This window comes from Mchenga conophoros, linkage group LG15 (genome assembly GCF_057382185.1).
Source record: "Mchenga conophoros isolate Kocher_MC1m ecotype Shallow Benthic linkage group LG15, M_conophoros_male_GT1.1, whole genome shotgun sequence".
Classification (NCBI taxonomy): domain Eukaryota; kingdom Metazoa; phylum Chordata; class Actinopteri; order Cichliformes; family Cichlidae; genus Mchenga; species Mchenga conophoros.
Window position 1 is genome coordinate 35,246,136 of NC_140540.1, and position 19,093 is coordinate 35,265,228.

At 41.7% G+C, this 19,093-nt stretch overlaps 2 protein-coding genes across 3 annotated transcripts; one reads left to right on the plus strand and one right to left on the minus strand.

The window, feature by feature from the left end:
- Positions 1 to 402: 402 nt before the first annotated feature.
- ctdspl3 (CTD (carboxy-terminal domain, RNA polymerase II, polypeptide A) small phosphatase like 3) lies at positions 403 to 19,053 on the minus strand. 2 transcript variants are annotated; one of them, XM_085247804.1, is made up of 12 exons: positions 18,949 to 19,042; positions 18,769 to 18,860; positions 16,330 to 16,444; positions 16,072 to 16,215; positions 15,729 to 15,843; positions 15,395 to 15,506; positions 5,117 to 5,203; positions 3,347 to 3,409; positions 3,121 to 3,200; positions 2,805 to 2,931; positions 2,282 to 2,377; positions 403 to 852 (listed from the first exon to the last, which is right to left on the minus strand). In XM_085247804.1, exons 3-12 carry the CDS (start codon positions 16,397 to 16,399, stop codon positions 787 to 789), a joined length of 960 nt encoding a protein of 319 aa, XP_085103930.1. In that variant the 5' UTR covers positions 16,400 to 16,444; positions 18,769 to 18,860; positions 18,949 to 19,042; the 3' UTR covers positions 403 to 786. The 2 variants fall into 2 exon arrangements, with proteins under 2 accessions (XP_085103930.1, XP_085103929.1); XM_085247803.1 differs by having other exon boundaries at positions 18,769 to 19,053.
- Positions 8,258 to 11,004, plus strand: LOC146558768 (uncharacterized). Its single transcript, XM_085246845.1, has one exon. The coding sequence runs from the start codon at positions 8,344 to 8,346 to the stop codon at positions 10,657 to 10,659; it is 2,316 nt and encodes a 771-aa protein (XP_085102971.1). The 5' UTR covers positions 8,258 to 8,343; the 3' UTR covers positions 10,660 to 11,004.
- Positions 19,054 to 19,093: the final 40 nt, after the last annotated feature.

Consider the following 19,093-nt stretch of genomic DNA (forward strand, 5'->3'; position numbering starts at 1 on the left):
TTGAAAATCTATTTATTTCATGCCTGAGAAACAAATCTTTTGAAAATCCTATTACAGGATGTTTCCATAGAGGAAATTCTCACATCGCTGCTTTTCGCTATGTTGAGGAGCGTTTCCTGGAAACATAAGACTTTCACCCTTGAAAAATAGGGAGACCTGAACGTGGAATGATTGGAATTCAATTTCCATTCAATCACCTCAACTTTATTAATATTTCTTTTTGTCTGACTCTCTTTTAGTTCAGCCTCCTTGAGCCCATGTGTTCTCCAAACATGTAGCTTCCTCCTCTTCCTCACAGTCGTCTGTATGCTCAATGAAAAATTTCAACAACTGAAGATAAGGTGATCATATAAAATAACATAATCTAAATATGAAAATCAAATGACACCTAGGCACGAATGCTTTATTTTCCCCAGTTATTATCAGGGATATTTTATTGTATAAGAAAACATTTTAAAATATACAGATAACAGCTGTAGATTTGCAATATAGTTAATAAATTAAAAAAAAATCAGGACTATAAACAACATATTTTGGATTCTGAGCTGTAAATATATATATACACAGATATGAGTTTATTGCTTGTGTAATCTGTTGAGCGACCAGCAGCATGTCTGAAACACCGCTCTGCTGTCATTTCAAGCCAACGGGAGGACGGGGGAGGGCGCACAGGTCCACCACGAACCAACAGTCTGCAGGTTACCTAGGTCCAACTGGCTTCTGCCTTTTCGCCAAAGCAAACATGGGCTGTGAAAGTCACATTAAGCAGTCAAAGTGGGGGGTTTGTCAGTCCTCTGACAGCAGCCTGTGGACGTGATCCTTCCTCTTCTTCAGCACCTCCCGAAAATCCTCCTGAAAAAACACCAGCGAGAGATATTCAGATATTCAGAGTCAATCATGAAACCGGGAGAGGAAAGACATCAGGCAGATGCTTCTGCAGATAACCAGCTGTTTCACTCACAGCTCACTGACCGGGGAATCAGCAACAACCCTAAAAGAAAAGGAAAATCCATTTTCTCTATGACAATCTGAGTCTGTAGCACTTAGCCTGCCCGGCATGCCCAGAATATCTTTTCACTATCTGTCCTCACCAAACCACAAGCACGGTGACGCTGAGCAGCTACACGACAAGGTTATCAACTCAGCGAGCCAGCCCGGGCCTCCCCGCTCCAGCCATCAGCATGTTCACATAAAACAGGACGCGAGCGCAGCATGCGACTCATCCCAAACATGGACAGGTTTATGCAGCAAAGTTTTCAAACAAGGGGCCAAATTATAACGCTGACAATAAAAAAACTAAACCCAGAATGGATCCGCCCAATATTACAACATGTATCCCACCATATTCACGTGTCCAGTCTGTGAGGCACAAATGAATGCGAAGCATAAATGAGACTTGTACTAGGGCTAAGTAGAAATGTGCTGTAAGAGAACCACACCAGTTACCGTGCATTCTTACAGCCTCAACTATTAATATAAATCAATCATTGTATTAAATGGTGAAGATTTTCTAGTTTATCGAATGCGAGCATGTGAGAACTCTTTGTTGTACATGATAGATTAATAGTTTATGACCATTATTAACTGCAGCTACATAACAGACAGAAAAAACACACTAGCATGTTTGAATCTCGTGAGATTAAAGACAGACAAACGCTTGCATCTTATCACAGGCACCATCACACATAGACACGATTAAACATTTGTTTAACAAAACCGATGCAAATGAGCTCTGAGTCGATTAAGTGTCCGCCTGCCACACATCTAAACGTCTGTATAGATCGCAGGAAGCAGGCTCACGGACGAGAGGCATTCACTAAAGCTGACGATCAAAGCTACTTATCTGAATTTTATATTCATTTTAAAATCTTTTTTGTTAACTGTAACTCACGTAACAAGGTGAGTGGCCACTTGGCGGCAGCCGAAACAACGCTAGCATACAGTTCGACTTGATGCGGACCTTAAAGCTCAATCCTTTTATTTTGGTTGGCGCTTGTGTCCAGCTGACTACTGTAACTCACACTTTTACTCTCAAAGATCTGCTCTCGTTCTCTCATAATCTCTAAAGTAAACGTGAGGCACTGATAAATGCCATCTGTATGGGTTTGCTGTCCGGTGCAGAGCAGCACCTGCAGAGCAGCGGGGTTTTTCTCTGAAAACAGCCGCCTGCCGGGACCAAAAACAATGATGCTGGTGCAGTGAAGGAGGAAGCACATGTTGTTGCCTCTGAATCCATTTTAAACAAGCGCACAGTAAACACAGAAGATGTAAGCAGACTTACAGCTGCAGACAGTTTCTCCATGTAGGGGATGAGCTTCTGCAACTCTCTGTCATCAGACTCCCCAGACCAGCTCTTGATGGGAATCGTGTTCAACAACTACAAAAAACAAACAAACATGTTATTAAAAGTTAGTAACAGCAACAAAGTGCTGACAGAGCAAAACAAAGTAATTAATTAAGGATGTGTGCGAATAGTCAACAAGATGAATAATCGCCACTACTGTCAGTCGATGCCAGACGTAGTCGTTTAGTCTAATTATTAACATTTTAATTGATGCCCAGTTACCATAAGTTGTTGTGCCATAAATGTTATGCAGCCATCTTCCACCAGATGGAGCTAAAGTCCCAGTATCTAAGCCTGGTCTCATTCTTTATACTGTTACTGTTAGCTCGAAGAATGAGATAGTGGATACAATCGGTGCAATGAGCTTTCTCCGAAGGGTGGACGGGTTAGCACAGGGTGAGAAGTTCAGTCATTCAAGTGGGGCTCAGAGAAAATCAAAGAACACAGCCTTTAAACTTACATTATATGGATATGTGTGGGGTGCATTATCCAGAACCACCGTCTTCTTCAGATCCCTCCCGAGGATGCTGAGATCTTTGATGTAGTGGCCAAGAACACAGGCACAGTCGTCCTGATACAGCCGGTGTCTACCAGAGAAATCACAAGTGAAACTCACATTTACCGTCCTCATTGTATGGCACGGGCAGAATGTTAAAGGGAACATTTGAAGCAGGCCATGTCGAATTTCTGAGCACGCAACACAGCAGCAGTGCGAATCCGCACGTCTCTGCACTCAAGCACCGAGTTTACAAAACACAAGTGGAAGCAGCTCATACCGAAACAGCTTTCTCTGTGGGTCCAGGATGTCCAGGATCTTCTCGGCATATTCCTTCTTCGCACACGTGTAAACGAACAGCTGGAACAGAGCACGCACAGCAGTTGGTACAATTCCACACTTTTAACTGCTCCACGTTAAAGCAGTGACAGAAAAATAATTTGTTTAACGTGTGAATGAGGCTCAAAATAACCAAACTATTTGCTAATCTACACACTGACACACACCTCGTAGATTTTTGCCATGGCCTGCAGGAACTCCTTCACATGTGGTCGCAGCACCATGTATACCTGTTGAGAACAGGGGAAGAATAAGTGGTCAAGTCAGTAACCTCAGATCTGCTCTGCTGACTGAAGCTCATCTTTTAACTCTGTTCCCCATCAAGACATCTGACAACCTTCCAGGTACCCTTTATGATGAGCTTTGACACCTTGGTATATACACACCAATAAAAACGGTTTGACCACCTCTAGAATGGTTTGTCTGCATCAACAGAGGCCACCCTCACCAACTGCTGATGCACACTCAGTCATTTTGTTCTATAAGCCTGAGAAATGACAGAAGCCACTCAGTTCATAAAAGAGCTTTGAGGGTTACACGTAGTAGGCTTTAAGGGGTAAAGAGTCAAGTGCAGTTGTAGAGTCAGCTCCTGAACTCACAGCGTCCCAGATACCAAAATTTGTAGTTTCAGTAAAGATCCAACTGCCTGGTCTAGTCAGATGATTAAGGTTAGGATCATAACTTTTGGCAATTAACTCAAAACCACCAAACATTTCAACTAACTGCACAGCGTTGTGAAATGTGTTGTCTCAGACGCTCTTGGCTCCTACGTTATCTGCGCCCCACTGGGTGCTTATTAAAACCCATTTCACCCTCACCTTTAAACCTCTGCCAGTGTTATGTTCGTGTAATGACAGCTGTGTAGCCTGCCTTGGAATGACATATCATTATTTATAACTAGGGTGACTTCACTGACCCTCCGCAGCATATCATCTTCAGATCCCAGCTAGATAACAAGCTTACAGACAATTTTCAAGTCTGCTCAACCTCGTGAATCCTTTTATCCACAAAGATGCCTTGATGCTGCACTCGATTACAACACTTTGCAGAATAATTTCTTTGTGGGAACAGAAAGAATTTAGACCATTTTAGCCCTCGATGGAAGCTCCCCAGTTGCTCACAAAACAGAAGAGAGGTCAAAGAAATCAAATGCATATTTCAAAATTCATAAAAATATGTTTGTGTGTGTGTGTGTGTGTGTGTGTCTCTTTTCAGTTTTCCAAAATGGGTTTTTGCACTTCATCAACTGCAGTTTTTAATTTTTAGAGTGAGTGAAAAATGGTTTCACAGATACTTGCATGCCACACTTTCTACTAGTTTCCTAATTCATGCATCTTGTACGTAAATGAACCACGAAGGAAGTATGAAATAGAGAAGTGCACAATTTCCAAATACAGAAACCCAACCGCATCAAGTTATTAAAAACAAAATCCAATAGGTTATGTGACTTTCAACTGAAATATACATTTCCTTTTGTTTTTAACGACGTTAGGAAAGATAACATAATGTAGAGGTCCCCTGAAAATATTGGCTGTTTGACGATCTGCTGGTATCAGCATTTATAAAAGCAGATTAAAGAGTAAAGACACGAGAAATTATCCATGACTTGTGACAATGCAGTTAAAAAAAAAGATCAATATTTTTTTTATTATTGCCACATCATGTTAATAAGGACTCCAATAAGCAGGGGTAACAAATATTAGGGAAGCTTCTGTTTCATGTCTCTGAAAGAAAAATAAACCTGCTGATATATCAGTAACATCATCACCAGCTCTGTGATATAATGCACCAACATGTGAGGCACATGTTAAGTTCTCAACAGTGAATCAAAATGAAAGATCTTGTTTGTTGTTAAATAAGTTGCTGTGGTAAACATCTGGTCTGCAGAAGAGAGTACCACAGAGGGTTGTGAAGAGTGGCTTTCAGTGAGTGGTCACCTTGTACTGATGGTCCTGGAAAGCTGCATGGAAGGTGTACTCTGCGTCTTCGATCACATTCAGAGAGCTCAACATCAGGGTCTCCTCCTGGAAATAAACACGACCACATGCCTCAGATTACTTAATATTTTAAATATATAACTGACTGCTTTCACAAGGGAGCAAGGTGAAAGTGTCCAGTTTATGATTTTAACCATGTTAAAGCCACAGAAAGTGAATCTTTAACAATAAAATGTAGACCATACTCTATTCTTGCTAAATACAACATCCAAAAGGAATTGCAGATACTTAAAAATCAACTAGAAAATGCATTTTCTGAAGAAATTGCTGTGTGAATGCTGATAGCTGAATGTTTTGAGCTGAAATGAAATAATTGCTTCACTTTATTGGTACAATAAGGTCAAAGACATTATGCTCAAAACTGGTGGTAAAATATCACAGGTTGATCCCACAGTGTTCTATTGGCAGAATGAACAATCTGAGATTACAGGAGTGCTTGCATGTCATGTTGATGATTTCCTTTGGGCTGGTTCAAGTCACTTTGCAACTCATCATTCCTGTACTGAAATCTACCTTAATTGTGGGCCGTGAAGAACATGACAGTTTTTTTTATGTTGGTATGGACATTTGTACAGTTAATGATGTAATAGAGGTGCATCAATAACTTTGCATTGACAACCTACAACCGGTTCAGTTACAAGCAGCACGGGCTGTACAGAGGGATGCTTCCTTAAGTGAAACAGAACGGGAGCAACTCGGGTCAAAAATAGGACAGATTTTGTGGGTTGCCAAACAAACGAGACCAGATGTTACGTTTGACACATGCAGCCTGGGATCTAATATCAAAGGTGCAATTGTGCAGTCCATTCATGAAGTGAACAAAGTTATCCATAAACTTAAAGTAGAGAAAGTGACTCTTAAGTTTCAACACTTGGGTAACAGTGAGGATTTGGCATTGGTTGTTTTCAGTGACGCTTCATTTGGCAACCTTCCCGCTGGCGGTACTCAAGGAGGGGCATTAATCATCCTTATGGGTAAAGGAGGAAAGTTTTGTCCTCTCTTTTGGCAGTCTAAAAAATAAAAAAAATATCAGACGTGTGGTCAGAAGTACATTGGCAGGAGAAACTCTTGCCATGTCAGATGGAATAGACCATAGGTGTCAAACTCTGGCCCGAAGCCATACCAAATTACTATTAGAGCTGGCCTATTGGTATTATACAGCTAATATATATATTGTTTAGTATTAAGCTTTGCTTGTTCCATATTCAGTTTTTCAGCAAAATGTGTTTGAGTCCATAAGAAAAGATTCATTCTTATATCTGGAGGAATAAATGTATTTCAGTAAATATTAACGTTAGCCCGCGACTTTGTTCCAGTTTTGAATTTTGGCCCACTGTGTATTTGAGTTTGACACCCCTGGAATAGACAGTGCTGTCTTCCTGGCAACACTTTTTTCTGAGCTTAAAACTGGTAACACTGGTCTGAATGCTCTTCTGTTGATCTGTGTGCCTGACAATCATTCCTTGTTTGATGCACTCAAGTCCACTAAGCAGGTTACAGAGAAGAGACTGGGGCTGGAAATGAGCAGCATTAAAGAGCTCATACAATCCATTAAAATCAGACAGATTGGTTGGTCAGATTTCAAATCCCAACTTGCTGATTGTCTGAAAAAAAAAAAAAAGGGAGTTTTATCCAGAACCCTTCTAAAAGCACTAGATGAAGGACTCTGGATACTGTGATCCTTTGTTTACGAAGTTTTCTTTGCATTAAAATGCACTCTTGTTTATTGTGTGCAGTGATAGTACGCTTTGAGTAAAGCAAAGCACATTGAAATGTTTCCTGAATGTTCTATAATGTTGACAATGTTTTTTTGTTTTGTTTACATATATATGTATACAAATGTTTAAAAGGGATATTTATACTTTTATTTTTAAAAAAGAAAGAGGGAGATTGTTAACTTGTCATTTTCTGTTATATCGCGAGAGTACTGTTGCCTGCGGTGGGTTGTTCTTATTGTGGGTGAGCGGAAAAACAAGACGTAAGGAATAAAGTGCTTGAAGTGAGACTACGACGTTGTGTATTTTGACTTTACAATATTCATTTATTCACCATATCACTGAAATGTGGGAGAATCCACTGCAGAAAGATCAATGCTTTAAGTTTTAATGATCCAGTCAGAAAAGATGATTCTAAAAGTCATCAACTGACTCCAAAAGCCCAGATCTGAACCACCTGTCTGCTGAAAACAAATGCACCAATCAAACAGAATCCTGAATTTCATGGGCCAATCGGAATGCTTGATCTAGTTGTCCAGGACTAACTACTGACACACTATTACTCTGTGGCAAAACCCTGTCAAATCTGCCTCGGTGCACCTGTTGAACAACTGCTTCTAAATCCAAGACCCTAACTCCCATCAAAATCATTTTCAAATGGTGACGATCCCGAGGACCTGCTCTATACAACAGTGTGTTCTTCATGTTCCTGCTGTCAAAACTTTGGCCGCAGGAGCAATTTAAAAAGTGGGGTCTTTCCTGCTGTTGAGACAAACTCCTGTCTGAAAATATAATGTATTTCTATGGGTCGGTTAGAGGATTATCCCTCCACTTGGATCCACACAGTTTAAAAACGTTTACATCTGTGAGCTTTGAAAGACATGCTGTTGGAAAGACAACAACGATGGCTACGTGAGGATAAAATGATGGCTGTAGAGCAAACACTGTGCACACAGCAGCAGTCGAAACACATACACACACACACACACGCTTACCAGCATTCACACTAATAAAGAATAACAGTGTTGTCATTGTTGATTTTGTGTCTTCACCCTGAGTCCATCTCCTGCCAAGCTGCACCTGTGATTCTGCGGCTGCTCACTGATGATGAGCTGACCGATAAGTAAATCTTATCCTGGATCTTATCCTCTGCATCCTTACCCTATCACCTCTGCGTCCCATAGGGCGCCAGCCTGCCCTGTTGAAACACTATTTTTTTTTCAGTGTTTCAACTGAAAAAAATAGAATGCCTTTGATCCAAAATAGAATGCCGTTGATCCTTTGTTATGTCATAATCTTGCTGAGAGGCAAAGCCTACAAATAGGGGCTTTGCTCTGTTAAACTTCAGTGCTTAACGGACGTAGACCTGACAGCAACCAAAAACCTTTTGGAAAGTTTTGAGAGAATTTCACGTTTCTCAGCAATTCACCGATCAAGCCGACACATTCCACCATGTCAGCTAACCCATCCTTCAGCTCAGATGAGCTTGAAATAGTTAAAGGGAGCATTTTGGGAAACCACTACAAGGTAGAGGGTTTCCTCGGAGAAGGGGGCTTTGGTATTGTAGCCAAATGCCGCGATACCAAAACCAACAGAGCTGTGGCTATTAAAGTCAACAGGAACCACCCTGATACTCTGCAACAGGCAAAACTGGAAATTTTCATCCTGGAGCAGCTGAGAAGGTTGGATCCAGATGCCACCAACATAGTTAAATGGAATGGCTTTTTCCATGACGGAGAGCGGGTCTGCTTAAACTTTGAACTCCTTGATCAATGCCTGTGGGACTACATACGGGACCGGAAAAACCAGGGTCTCCCCATAAGCGAAGTCAGGCCAATTTTACATCAACTCACAAATGCCCTGTCACACCTGGGCTCTGTGGGAATAGTGCACGCTGACCTCAAATCTAGAAACATCATGGTTGTTAACCGCCATGAGTCTCCCATCAAAGTCAAACTTATAGACTTTGGCCTCGCATGTCCTGCGTCTGCAGTAATGCCTGGTGACCGTGTGGGGACAGTTGGTTATAGTGCACCTGAGGTTATGCTTGGCATTCCTTATAATGAAGCAGCTGACATGTGGTCTTTGGGGCTGGTAGCTGTGGAGCTTGGTACAGGGGTGCCACTCTACCCTGGGAGAAATTATTATGATATTTTGAAATTCATCATACAGACCCAGGGACAGCCACCAGATCATGTTCTGGACTCTGGAGTGTACACTGAAGACTATTTCATTGAAGACAACTACAACCAACAGCGCTGGACATTTAAGACTGACAAACAATTTCAGTGCGAGACAGGATATGAGTCCCTGGAGACTCGATACATGAAACTTACGCGTCTTGATGACCTCGAACAAGTAATGGTGTTTGGACGAGGACCTGAAAATGGCCAACGTTTATTTGTCAGCTTAATTAAAGGGATGTTGGCCTTGGATGCAAACCAACGGATAACACCCTCGGAGGTTCTCCGGCATCCCTTTTTCAACCGTAAGAGTTCCCCTTGCACTAACATGAGTGTTGAACGACCACAAAACCCTGTGGTCTTTCAGCACCCTTCAAACTTGGAAAGCAAGAGATCACAGAAAATCAACTGCAGTTTCCGAAACTCGGTTGAATTTTCTCAGCAAGTATGCGTCCACACGTCAGCCAGCTCATCCTTCAACTCAGGTGAGCTTGAAATAGTTGAAGGGAGCATTTTGGGAAACCGCTACAAGGTAGAGGCTTTCCTCGGAGAAGGGGGCTTTGGTATTGTAGCCAAATGTCGCGATACCAAAACCAACCGTGCTGTGGCTATTAAAGTCAACAGGAACCGGCCTGATATTCTGCAACAGGCAAAACTGGAAATTTTCATCCTGGAGCAGCTGAGAAGGTTGGATCCAGATGCCGCCAACATAGTTAAATGGAACGGCTTTTTCCATGACGGAGAGCGGGTCTGCTTAAACTTTGAACTCCTTGATCAATGCCTGTGGGACTACATACGGGACCGGAAAAACCAGGGTCTCCCCATAAGCGAAGTCAGGCCAATTTTACATCAACTCACAAATGCCCTGTCACACCTAGGTTCTGTGGGAATAGTGCACGCTGACCTCAAACCTGGAAACATCATGGTTGTTAACCGCCATGAGTCTCCAGTCAAAGTCAGACTTATAGACTTTGGCCTCGCATGTCCTGTGTCTGCAGTGAATCCTAGTGATTGTGTGGGGACGGTTGGTTATAGTGCACCTGAGGTTATGCTTGGCATTCCTTATAATGAAGCAGCTGACATGTGGTCTTTGGGGCTGGTAGCTGTGGAGCTTGGTACAGGGGTGCCACTCTACCCTGGAAATGGAGAATATGATGTTTTGAAATTCATCATAGAGACCCAGGGACAGCCACCAGATCATGTTCTGGACTCTGGCGTGTACACTGAAGACTATTTCATTGAAGACAACTACAACCAACAGCGCTGGACATTTAAGACTGACAAACAATTTCAGTGCGAGACAGGATATGAGTCCCTGGAGACTCGATACATAAAACTTGCGCGTCTTGATGACCTCGAACAAGTAATGGTGTTTGGACGAGGACCTGAAAATGGCCAACGTTTATTTGTCAGCTTAATTAAAGGGATGTTGGCCTTGGATGCACACCAGCGGATAACACCCTCGGAGGTTCTCCGGCATCCCTTTTTCAACCCTGGCCTCTCTAAGAGGTTCCCATGTATTGACATTGAAAGACCATACAGAATCAATCTACAGCATGGCTTCCTCCACCTTGGACAAAAGTGACAAAAACACAAACTGGGGTTGGAAAAGGATATTAACAGCACTGGAAAAATTCATTAAGCTGCTCCAATAATGATCACTTTGGTTTTTTTTTTTTTTTTTGAAATTTTCACTCCCCCCACCCCAACCAGTCGCGGCAGATGGCTGTCCCTTCCTGAGCCTGGTTCTGTCGAAGGTTTCTTCCTTTTAGAGGGGAGTTTTTCCTTCCCACTGTTGCTAAATGCTTGCTCATAGGGAATCGTCTGATTGTTGGGGTGGCCAAAACTCTAGGGGAACTAGCAATTCTTGTGAAAATTTAAAAAAAAAAAAAAAAAAGCCTACCAATATTCAAAGCAGAGCAGCGGACACCTTACCATCACATCAGTCCTTCAATCAGACCAAAAACACCATGTTAACAGAAATAAATTCAATAAAAATTGGAAATAAATAAATTGCCTAATAATTGTTGTTTTTGATTGTTTATAAATATATAGTGCTACCCTTCAGCCTCCTAGTAGACATACCTGTGTTATAAATGTGAAACTCCTCTGATTTTCAAAAAAGTTGGCCTCTGACCTTGAAGTCAAGGTCACTGAGATTTGAGCTTCACAGAGATTTTCAGCAGATGCAACCATGGTATTGATTTGAAAATTCGACACAATCACAAACTTGGGTGTCCACAGCACCTCGCCATATACCAAAGATTAAGAGGTGGGTTTTTTTTAGGTTTTTTGTAAAGATTACAACATACAAATAACAAAAAATGCCAACGCTATTGTCATTTTTGACAACGCTATTTTGATGTTGTCTAATGTAGTGAAAAAAAGCGAATAAATAAAATAAATATATATTACATACATATATATATATACACTAGGGGTGCAACGATATTCGTATCGATATTGAACCGTTCGATACAGTGCTTTCGGTTCGGTACGCATATGTATCGAACAATACAACATTTGTAATTTATTTTATCAACTTTCCTTCTGACGATGCTGTCTGTGTTGAGCGCTCAGTGAATCTGCGTTCGACTACTCCGCCTAGGCTGCACTGTCGAGCGCAGATCCACTGAGCGCTCAACACAGACAGCATAGTCAGGAGGAAGAGCGCAGGGCAAGCTAGCGAGACAGAAGTTAAGCTCTCCTTGCAAGATGGACCTCCCCCACTCTCATTCAGATCTGGCGTTTGGAATTATTTTGGTTTTCATGTGACGTATGACCCTGAAGGTAAGCGAGTCATGGACTAAAGTAAAACAGTATGTTGGATGTGCCATGCAATGCTCAATTACATGGGTGGGAGCTAGTGTGTTAGCGCAGTTAGCTCGTTAACGTGTTGGCCGTCTAGCCCCTCTGTATAGGGTAGCTCGTTAATGGAGATTTGCCGTGTTGTGGCGTTAAGGTTATTTCAACGAGATTAACCTGAAAGCACTAGTGGGAACACAACGAATATGACTGCACATTTACACCTGATATGTTTAATATGCTGCTGAGAATATAGCCCAGAAGAAGCGGATAGTATAGCTTTTATTTTGGAAAGAGACATTTCTCTGTAATAAACTCTCTTTTCCAAAGATGAGTGATTCCTCAATCAGATACAGGGCTCGCAATATCGCTAGCCCGACGTCCCGGGGCTATCTCTGCCCTGCCTGTCGGGCTATTGTAGGAAGGAAAAATATATGTCAATGCTTTTGCATTCTTTCAGAAATGTAGCTGGGTAATTATGTCATTGGGTGAGCCACTGTCAATATGTGACATATTGAAATCGTGTGTGTGTGTGTGTGTATATATATATATATATATATACATACATACATACATACATACATACATATACACACACACACACTATAAAAAATTTAGTGGTCCATAATGGGGTCAGCGAACAGAATGAAGGAAGAAAGTCATTGTTACATGACAATGGTGTGAAAAAACACATTTCTATTTTTTTTTGTATGTTTGTCACACTTAAACGTTTCAGATCATCAAACAATTATTATTTTTTTTAATGTATAGTTAGCATAAGATTAGCACAGTGAAACTGGAGGATGAACGCTAACTTTTTTCCCCCACTCAAAGTTAGAGCAGCTGCGAGAGAATTCAAGATTAATGAATCAATGGTACGAAAAAGAGGAAGCAAGAAGAATGAGTTGAGTAAAGTTTGACTTATCTGACTGTTTTGTTTCGCTTAATGCGCCTTATGTATGAAAACAGGCCCGTTATTGACAGTCAGCCTTGTGGCCCGAAAAATATGGTATGCGGCACTGAGTGTGCAACAGAAGCAGCAACGTCCAGAAGAAGAGGAATCTAACGGTGATTGAATGGTTTTTCTAAGTTGAACAGTGTTGAAGGAGATAGATGGCAAAAAAAACGTATAGAATAGATAATAAAATATTATAATAAGATTTGAATAACAATACTGTGAATGCTTACCAGCATTCACACTAATAAGCAAAATAAGCAAACTATTCCTGACCTTGAAAATATAATTAACACACAAAAAAACTCAGTAAATATTGTTTGTGATTTTTCTTTAAGATGTCCTCAGTTCGTGTTCCACAGTTGACATCCATGGCTGTATCCCAATTCAGGGTCTGCAGCCTTAAAGTACGCAGTTTTGACGGTCCACAAGGGTCGCGTACTCAAAGACCGCTAAGGCCTTAAGTGCGAGGCTTGTGAAATGGGACGGTCTAGCCTCCGTCGCGCTGCCCAGGTTGCCTAGCAACCATGATACTGGAAACGTTTCATACAGGATTGTTTGACAGAAATGAAGGAGAAAATCTTTTGTTCATTTGTTTGTTTTTTTCTACATGAGCTTTGATTTGATAAGTATCTGAGGCTGAGACCACAGGACTGTAAAACATGACTGTTGGGCTTCATTTCTGTACTGAACAGTCATTTTAAGATTAGCTAGTAAATAACAATTAGCTAATGTTGTTCATGAGACTAAAGTCATCTCATGTTGGTAATGTAAATATAATATGGCCAATATTAAAGTTATTATTTCAATCATTATTAGTTATTATAGCAGTGAATGAACTCTGTTTCAAATACTGAGATTCAAGCTGCATTTATTTATATTTCCTGTCACCTTAAATCTTCATTTAAAGACAGGTTCCTTTGACACTGTACATATAAATGTATTATATATAAGAGACAAATATATGTTCTTTCAATATGTTGGCATTACTAAATTTGTCTCAGTGCTTACTTTAAATATCCATGAAATTATCACATTCTCTGTAAGATTAACGTCAACTATTGAACAGCGTATATTTTAAAGTAAAGTCTTTAAAACCACGTTAGTACAAACATCAGTAATGTCACATAACTTTGCCGACATGTGGCCAACAGTAATGTTTTAATGTTCTTCGTCATTAAACGTTTGCACATAAATAAGTGACATAATATTCAGTACTTTTAAAAGTTTACTCTTCGGCCCCCCCTCTTCCACCGTCTTTTTTCGGCAAAATTATCCACACCCACCGCCTCGCTATGCATTCTGGGATATTTTGGGCCACAAAGTCTACACCGCCACATCCTTAAAATTCAGGGAAATGAAGGACACATTTGAGGGCCGCATTTCAAGCAGCCTTTGAATTTGGACAGCCTTCGTCGCTGTGACATAATCGGCATTAAAATGCGGCCTTTAAGGCTGCAGACCCTGAATTGGGATACAGCCCATGTGTCCGAGCTGCATATGTGTAGGGATGGGTATCGTTTAGGTTTTATCCGATACCGGTGCCAAATCGGTACTTTTGAAACAGTGCCGGTGCTTAAACGGTGCTCGAACCGGTGCTTAAAGAATGGAGAACACAAAATTGGTCCAAAAACTTCTCATGTTCAGCTGTTTTTTTGTAAAAAGATAACAATGTTAGCCTTTTCTGCAGCTACAGGGCATATATGGTATCACTCTTGGCTGGAAGCAGTGCTTAATCAATGGAACAAACACAAACTTTGTCCAAAACCTCTCATGTTTAACTGTTTTCCACTTTTTCTTTGGTCATTTTAGCCTTTTTGGCCAGGGTGAAGGGAGTATCTGCCATCAAACAAGAAGACAGCCGGATGTAGCTATGATGATGTTTGCTAGTTCACCTTACATGCATTAATGTAATAATGTGGTTAGCCTACTCAACGTAAATTACACACGAACAACATTAAGCTACTCACGCAGAGAAGAACGGCTGCTGCTGCATCATCATCCTCATCATTTCTGCTACACTGGCAGGGCTAGGGGCCAGGACTCTCCTCTTCGGGTTTTTGGGGGATATTGCTAACTCCGGGTCCGATAACAGGCGCCACACCCGCAGTAGATGTGCTCGGTGTGAGGTCTTGCAGCAAGCTATCAAATACGGCGCATTTTTCGGCTTTTAAAAAAACGCTATGCGTCGCCAGGTGTTTCATCGGATTTGAGGTATTACATCCTTTGCACAGTATCACCTTAAAGCACTTGTTGCTGCTGAGTTTTCATATTTTGCTGTGAAGTACAGCCAGACTTTTGACCGCTTCGCCCTGGGCATTTTTAATCTGTAGCTCTGCTCTAAAAGAACGTACGTACCTGGACCCGCCTACTATCCTCGGAAACGTAAAATGATTGGCTAGAATCTAAAGTGTATCACAGCTCAGGGAAAAAAAGCACCGAAATAAAGCACCGAAATGTGCGCTGCTTTTCGGTCTGGTTACTACCGTTTATGTCAGAACCGGTACCCATCCCTACATATGTGTGCAGCGAGCAGGAGGCCAGGGAGGATAAAACTCACCAGATCGACCACCAGCGTTCCCTCTGGGGTGCTTCTGGTCTTCGGGGGAATATCTAGAAGAGCAGGTCTAGAATGCTGGGACCGCGACGGCATGTTCTTGATGAACGTAAAGCTGCAGATGAAAATGATGCTCAGCAACAGAAACTTTCAAACAAAACTTTGTGTCGTTTCTCAAATAGCTAAGTTACCAAACCCATATCCATGTTACTGAAGAACTAGAAAAAGATATTTTTGGATTTTGTAAACTGATTTTGAATACTTCCTTTAAAATAATCTATGAGATGAAGTTACATCATGGTCTTCTCCTGTGACTGTATGTAGAAAAACAACTTACGGATCAAAGATGTCATCGTCCTCGTCTCCACCCAGAAGGTCAATGGAGCCACAACCGAACACACCGTGTTCTGGGCTCATCAGTACACTGGTCCCCGTTCCTGCGTACTTCAAATCTGAATAGAAAACACACACACACAGACTGTAAGTACCAAGTCTGACTTTATGACATCACATAAGACTTATATAGTTGACTCCCGACCAAGTAGTTTAAGCAGGTCAGCTTGTTCAAGGTGGAGTTTATCACATGGATCACAAAGCTGCATTCAGTTGTATGGTGATGTCTCTCAATGAGAGACTTTTGTTACATGTAAACAAGTTTCAAATGGATGACTGGTACTCACTTTCTTTGCTGGGTGTGAGGAAACGCACAATGGGTGAGTAGATGTTTCTAGCTGTTGTCGCGTTACGCGGAGTCACAGGGTCGATCTCTGACAGTATGCGCTCGTGGTGCATGATGGGACGGACTGGAGTCTTGAAGGTCAAATCTAGACAGTAAAATGAGAGTCATTCAGAAAACACAACAGAAAACGATGAGCTTTTCAACTAACAGGTAGTGTAACTGTGCTTTAAAGCAGAATCAGCCGATGGCGCTAAAATACCTGATTCTTGGTCATTCACAGCAATAGCCCTCTTTCTCGCCCGGCCACGAGGCAGCGGTCGCCTCACCATAGTGGGAACTTCATCCTCTGAGTCTTTATTCACAGTCTCTTCATCCTACACAATAAAAACAAGAAGAAGAAAAAAACCCACCTTCATTATTACCCCTAAGGTCCATTTAAAACAGCGTAATAGTGCATTACTTCAGGATGTCTCAATCAGTATTCCACGTTTATAAAAAAATTCTGTTAGAGAAGACCCAAAAGCAGCTGCACTTCCAGAATAACCTGGACCAGAAGATGCTCCTGACCTTCTACCGCTCCTCGATGGAGAGCAAGCTTTCCTACTGCCTGGGTGTTTGGCACGCAGGGGCCACGACTGAGAACAGGAAGGCCTGCTGACCTCTGGTCAGCACTTCAGGTCAATCAGGTCCTACACCTCACAAACACCATCCCCCCACCAATCTGTGCCACGGTCTGAGTAATCCCCATCACTCAGGCCTCACATACGGATATACTCAGACCAACCCCTTTGCACTGCTTCCAAGCACTTTGTTCTTCAATGTGTCCCCTTCTCTTGTTTTGCTGACATGCCTCTAGCTTGTGTGTGTGTGTGTGTGTGTGTGTGTGTGTGTGTGTGTGTGTGTGTGTGTGTGTGTATATATTCCAATTACTTCCACGGGAACACCTAGGCATGCAGATTGTTTCAACAAACGCATAGTGCACAGAGGTCGCCAATTTTCAGCAGAGTCAATCATTACAGACCTCCAAACTGTGGAATTTACATTAGTTCAAAAACAGCGTGTAGAGAGCTCCATAGAATGGGTTTCCATGGCCAGCAGCTGCATCCAAGTCTTACATCACCAAGGACAATGGGGCTTTGGAGTTCACGCCGCAATGCATTGTGGGAGCGCGGCACCATTTTAGTAGGCCACGAATCAAAACAAACACACTGTGTTGGAAGGAAGATTGCTATGAACCATACTTAAAAGCAGCTCAAAAGAAAGAGGACGTTATAGAGACAGATTGTGTCCAGATGCAAAGAGACGGTACTTGCAAAAAATTGCGCGCATTGGAAATGTGGACCCGTATGAAATACGACAGTGGAGTAGAAACCCTGAAGACCAACCGCTATTTATTCTCGTACCTTGTCTGAGGAGTCAGCACATATAGGGCGAACCAATTTCGCAATTATAAATCTCTGGAGGCACACACCCAATTCACCTAGGATGGATACAAGATTTGGCTATTTTTAAGCCTTCACGTAGTGAATACGCCGTCATTCAAACGCCGTCATTAAAGGTAAGTCAGCTTGTATTTTGGTGACCACACAGTTTCACAGCTATTTACAGTACAATTGTAATATGGTTATAAACCTTTCTTCAAGCAGCAGTTTGCCCCATATTTCAACCTGAGTATCAAGTTGATTTAACCAACAACCAAAGTCACCACATATGTTGCCCTGAATAGGATTCTGTTCTGCATGGCCTCTATCCACACTAGTCTAATGGGTCTAAACAGGAAGACGTGTCCTGGTGACCTACTTTACTGCGACCCTCTTCCACATGCAACTGGGATCTTTAATCCTTGTTGGCATCAATCCTCTTGGAATCCAGTGTTGTGATGTGATTAACGCTGCCTAGTATGTATGCTTCTTCTTTGAGATGTTCTCAAGTTTCTCTTATGGGTGAAAAGACCCTCAATTTTAAGGTAAAGGATTAAACTTGAAACCAAAGTTAACTCACTGTTTCATTTTAGTAATTTAAAGCAACACACAACAATACGACTCGGTGTAGAGGTTAAAAGAAAAGAATACAAAAAAATAATACTAATGATAGTTTCATTGATTGATTGATTTACTTAAAGACAGCAGCTACTAAGAATGAATTGGATCTGTATGAACAACATTGTTTTCCTTTGTTCTTTTCGACACCCAGTGAATGATCTACAGTTTAAATCTCCAATGCAAACAGTGGTTAGTCACAGTCATGTCTGCCAATCCAACACGTTTTAAAATCTAAACTTGAAGTCATAAAGCTTAATCAGTAGCTCGAGGTTTTAACAGTAGCTTATATTTACAACCACGATGGTTTATTTTCAGGTCTAAATTGGAAACTATATCCCTACCAACCCTCCTTGCTGTATTTAACCTACCAATTAAAATTAACCACAAAAAAATTACTTAAATAGGTCCAGACAGATCCAGATAGAACTAGAGAACTGTGGCAAATGCCACCTACCATCGAGAAGGTGCTAATGTTAGCAACTCTGTTAGCTGTTTTGTTATGAGAACGCTAGTAGCTAGCTAACTAGCCTAGCATCCTAACAAAGGGACGATATTCAACATCCAGCTCTGTATGCTACCATAATGTTTACCTGTTCCACCAACATTAATAACAGCACTATCACCATAGAGAAATAACCCGACAAACAATAAATTACCTTGCTTTGAAGCGGACTTTCAATCTCCGACCCCGACAGGCGCGATCGACTCCTTTTTCCGTTAGACCGTCGACGGGAGCGCCTCGGTGTCTCTGGACAAACAGCAACAGTTTTCTGAGACCTAAGTCTCATTTTTTTTCTTTACGTGGGGGTTTGTTATCATCTAAACGTAACACTTGCCACCGTAACGAAGATAATCGCTCTCAATCCGACGCTTCGCTGTTCAAGCACCAAACAGAACCTAGAAGTAGCTCCGCCCCCACTCGCTGAATCAGCGCGTTCGTTTGAATCTACCGGGCTCCGATAGGTTTAGCACCGCGGAGAC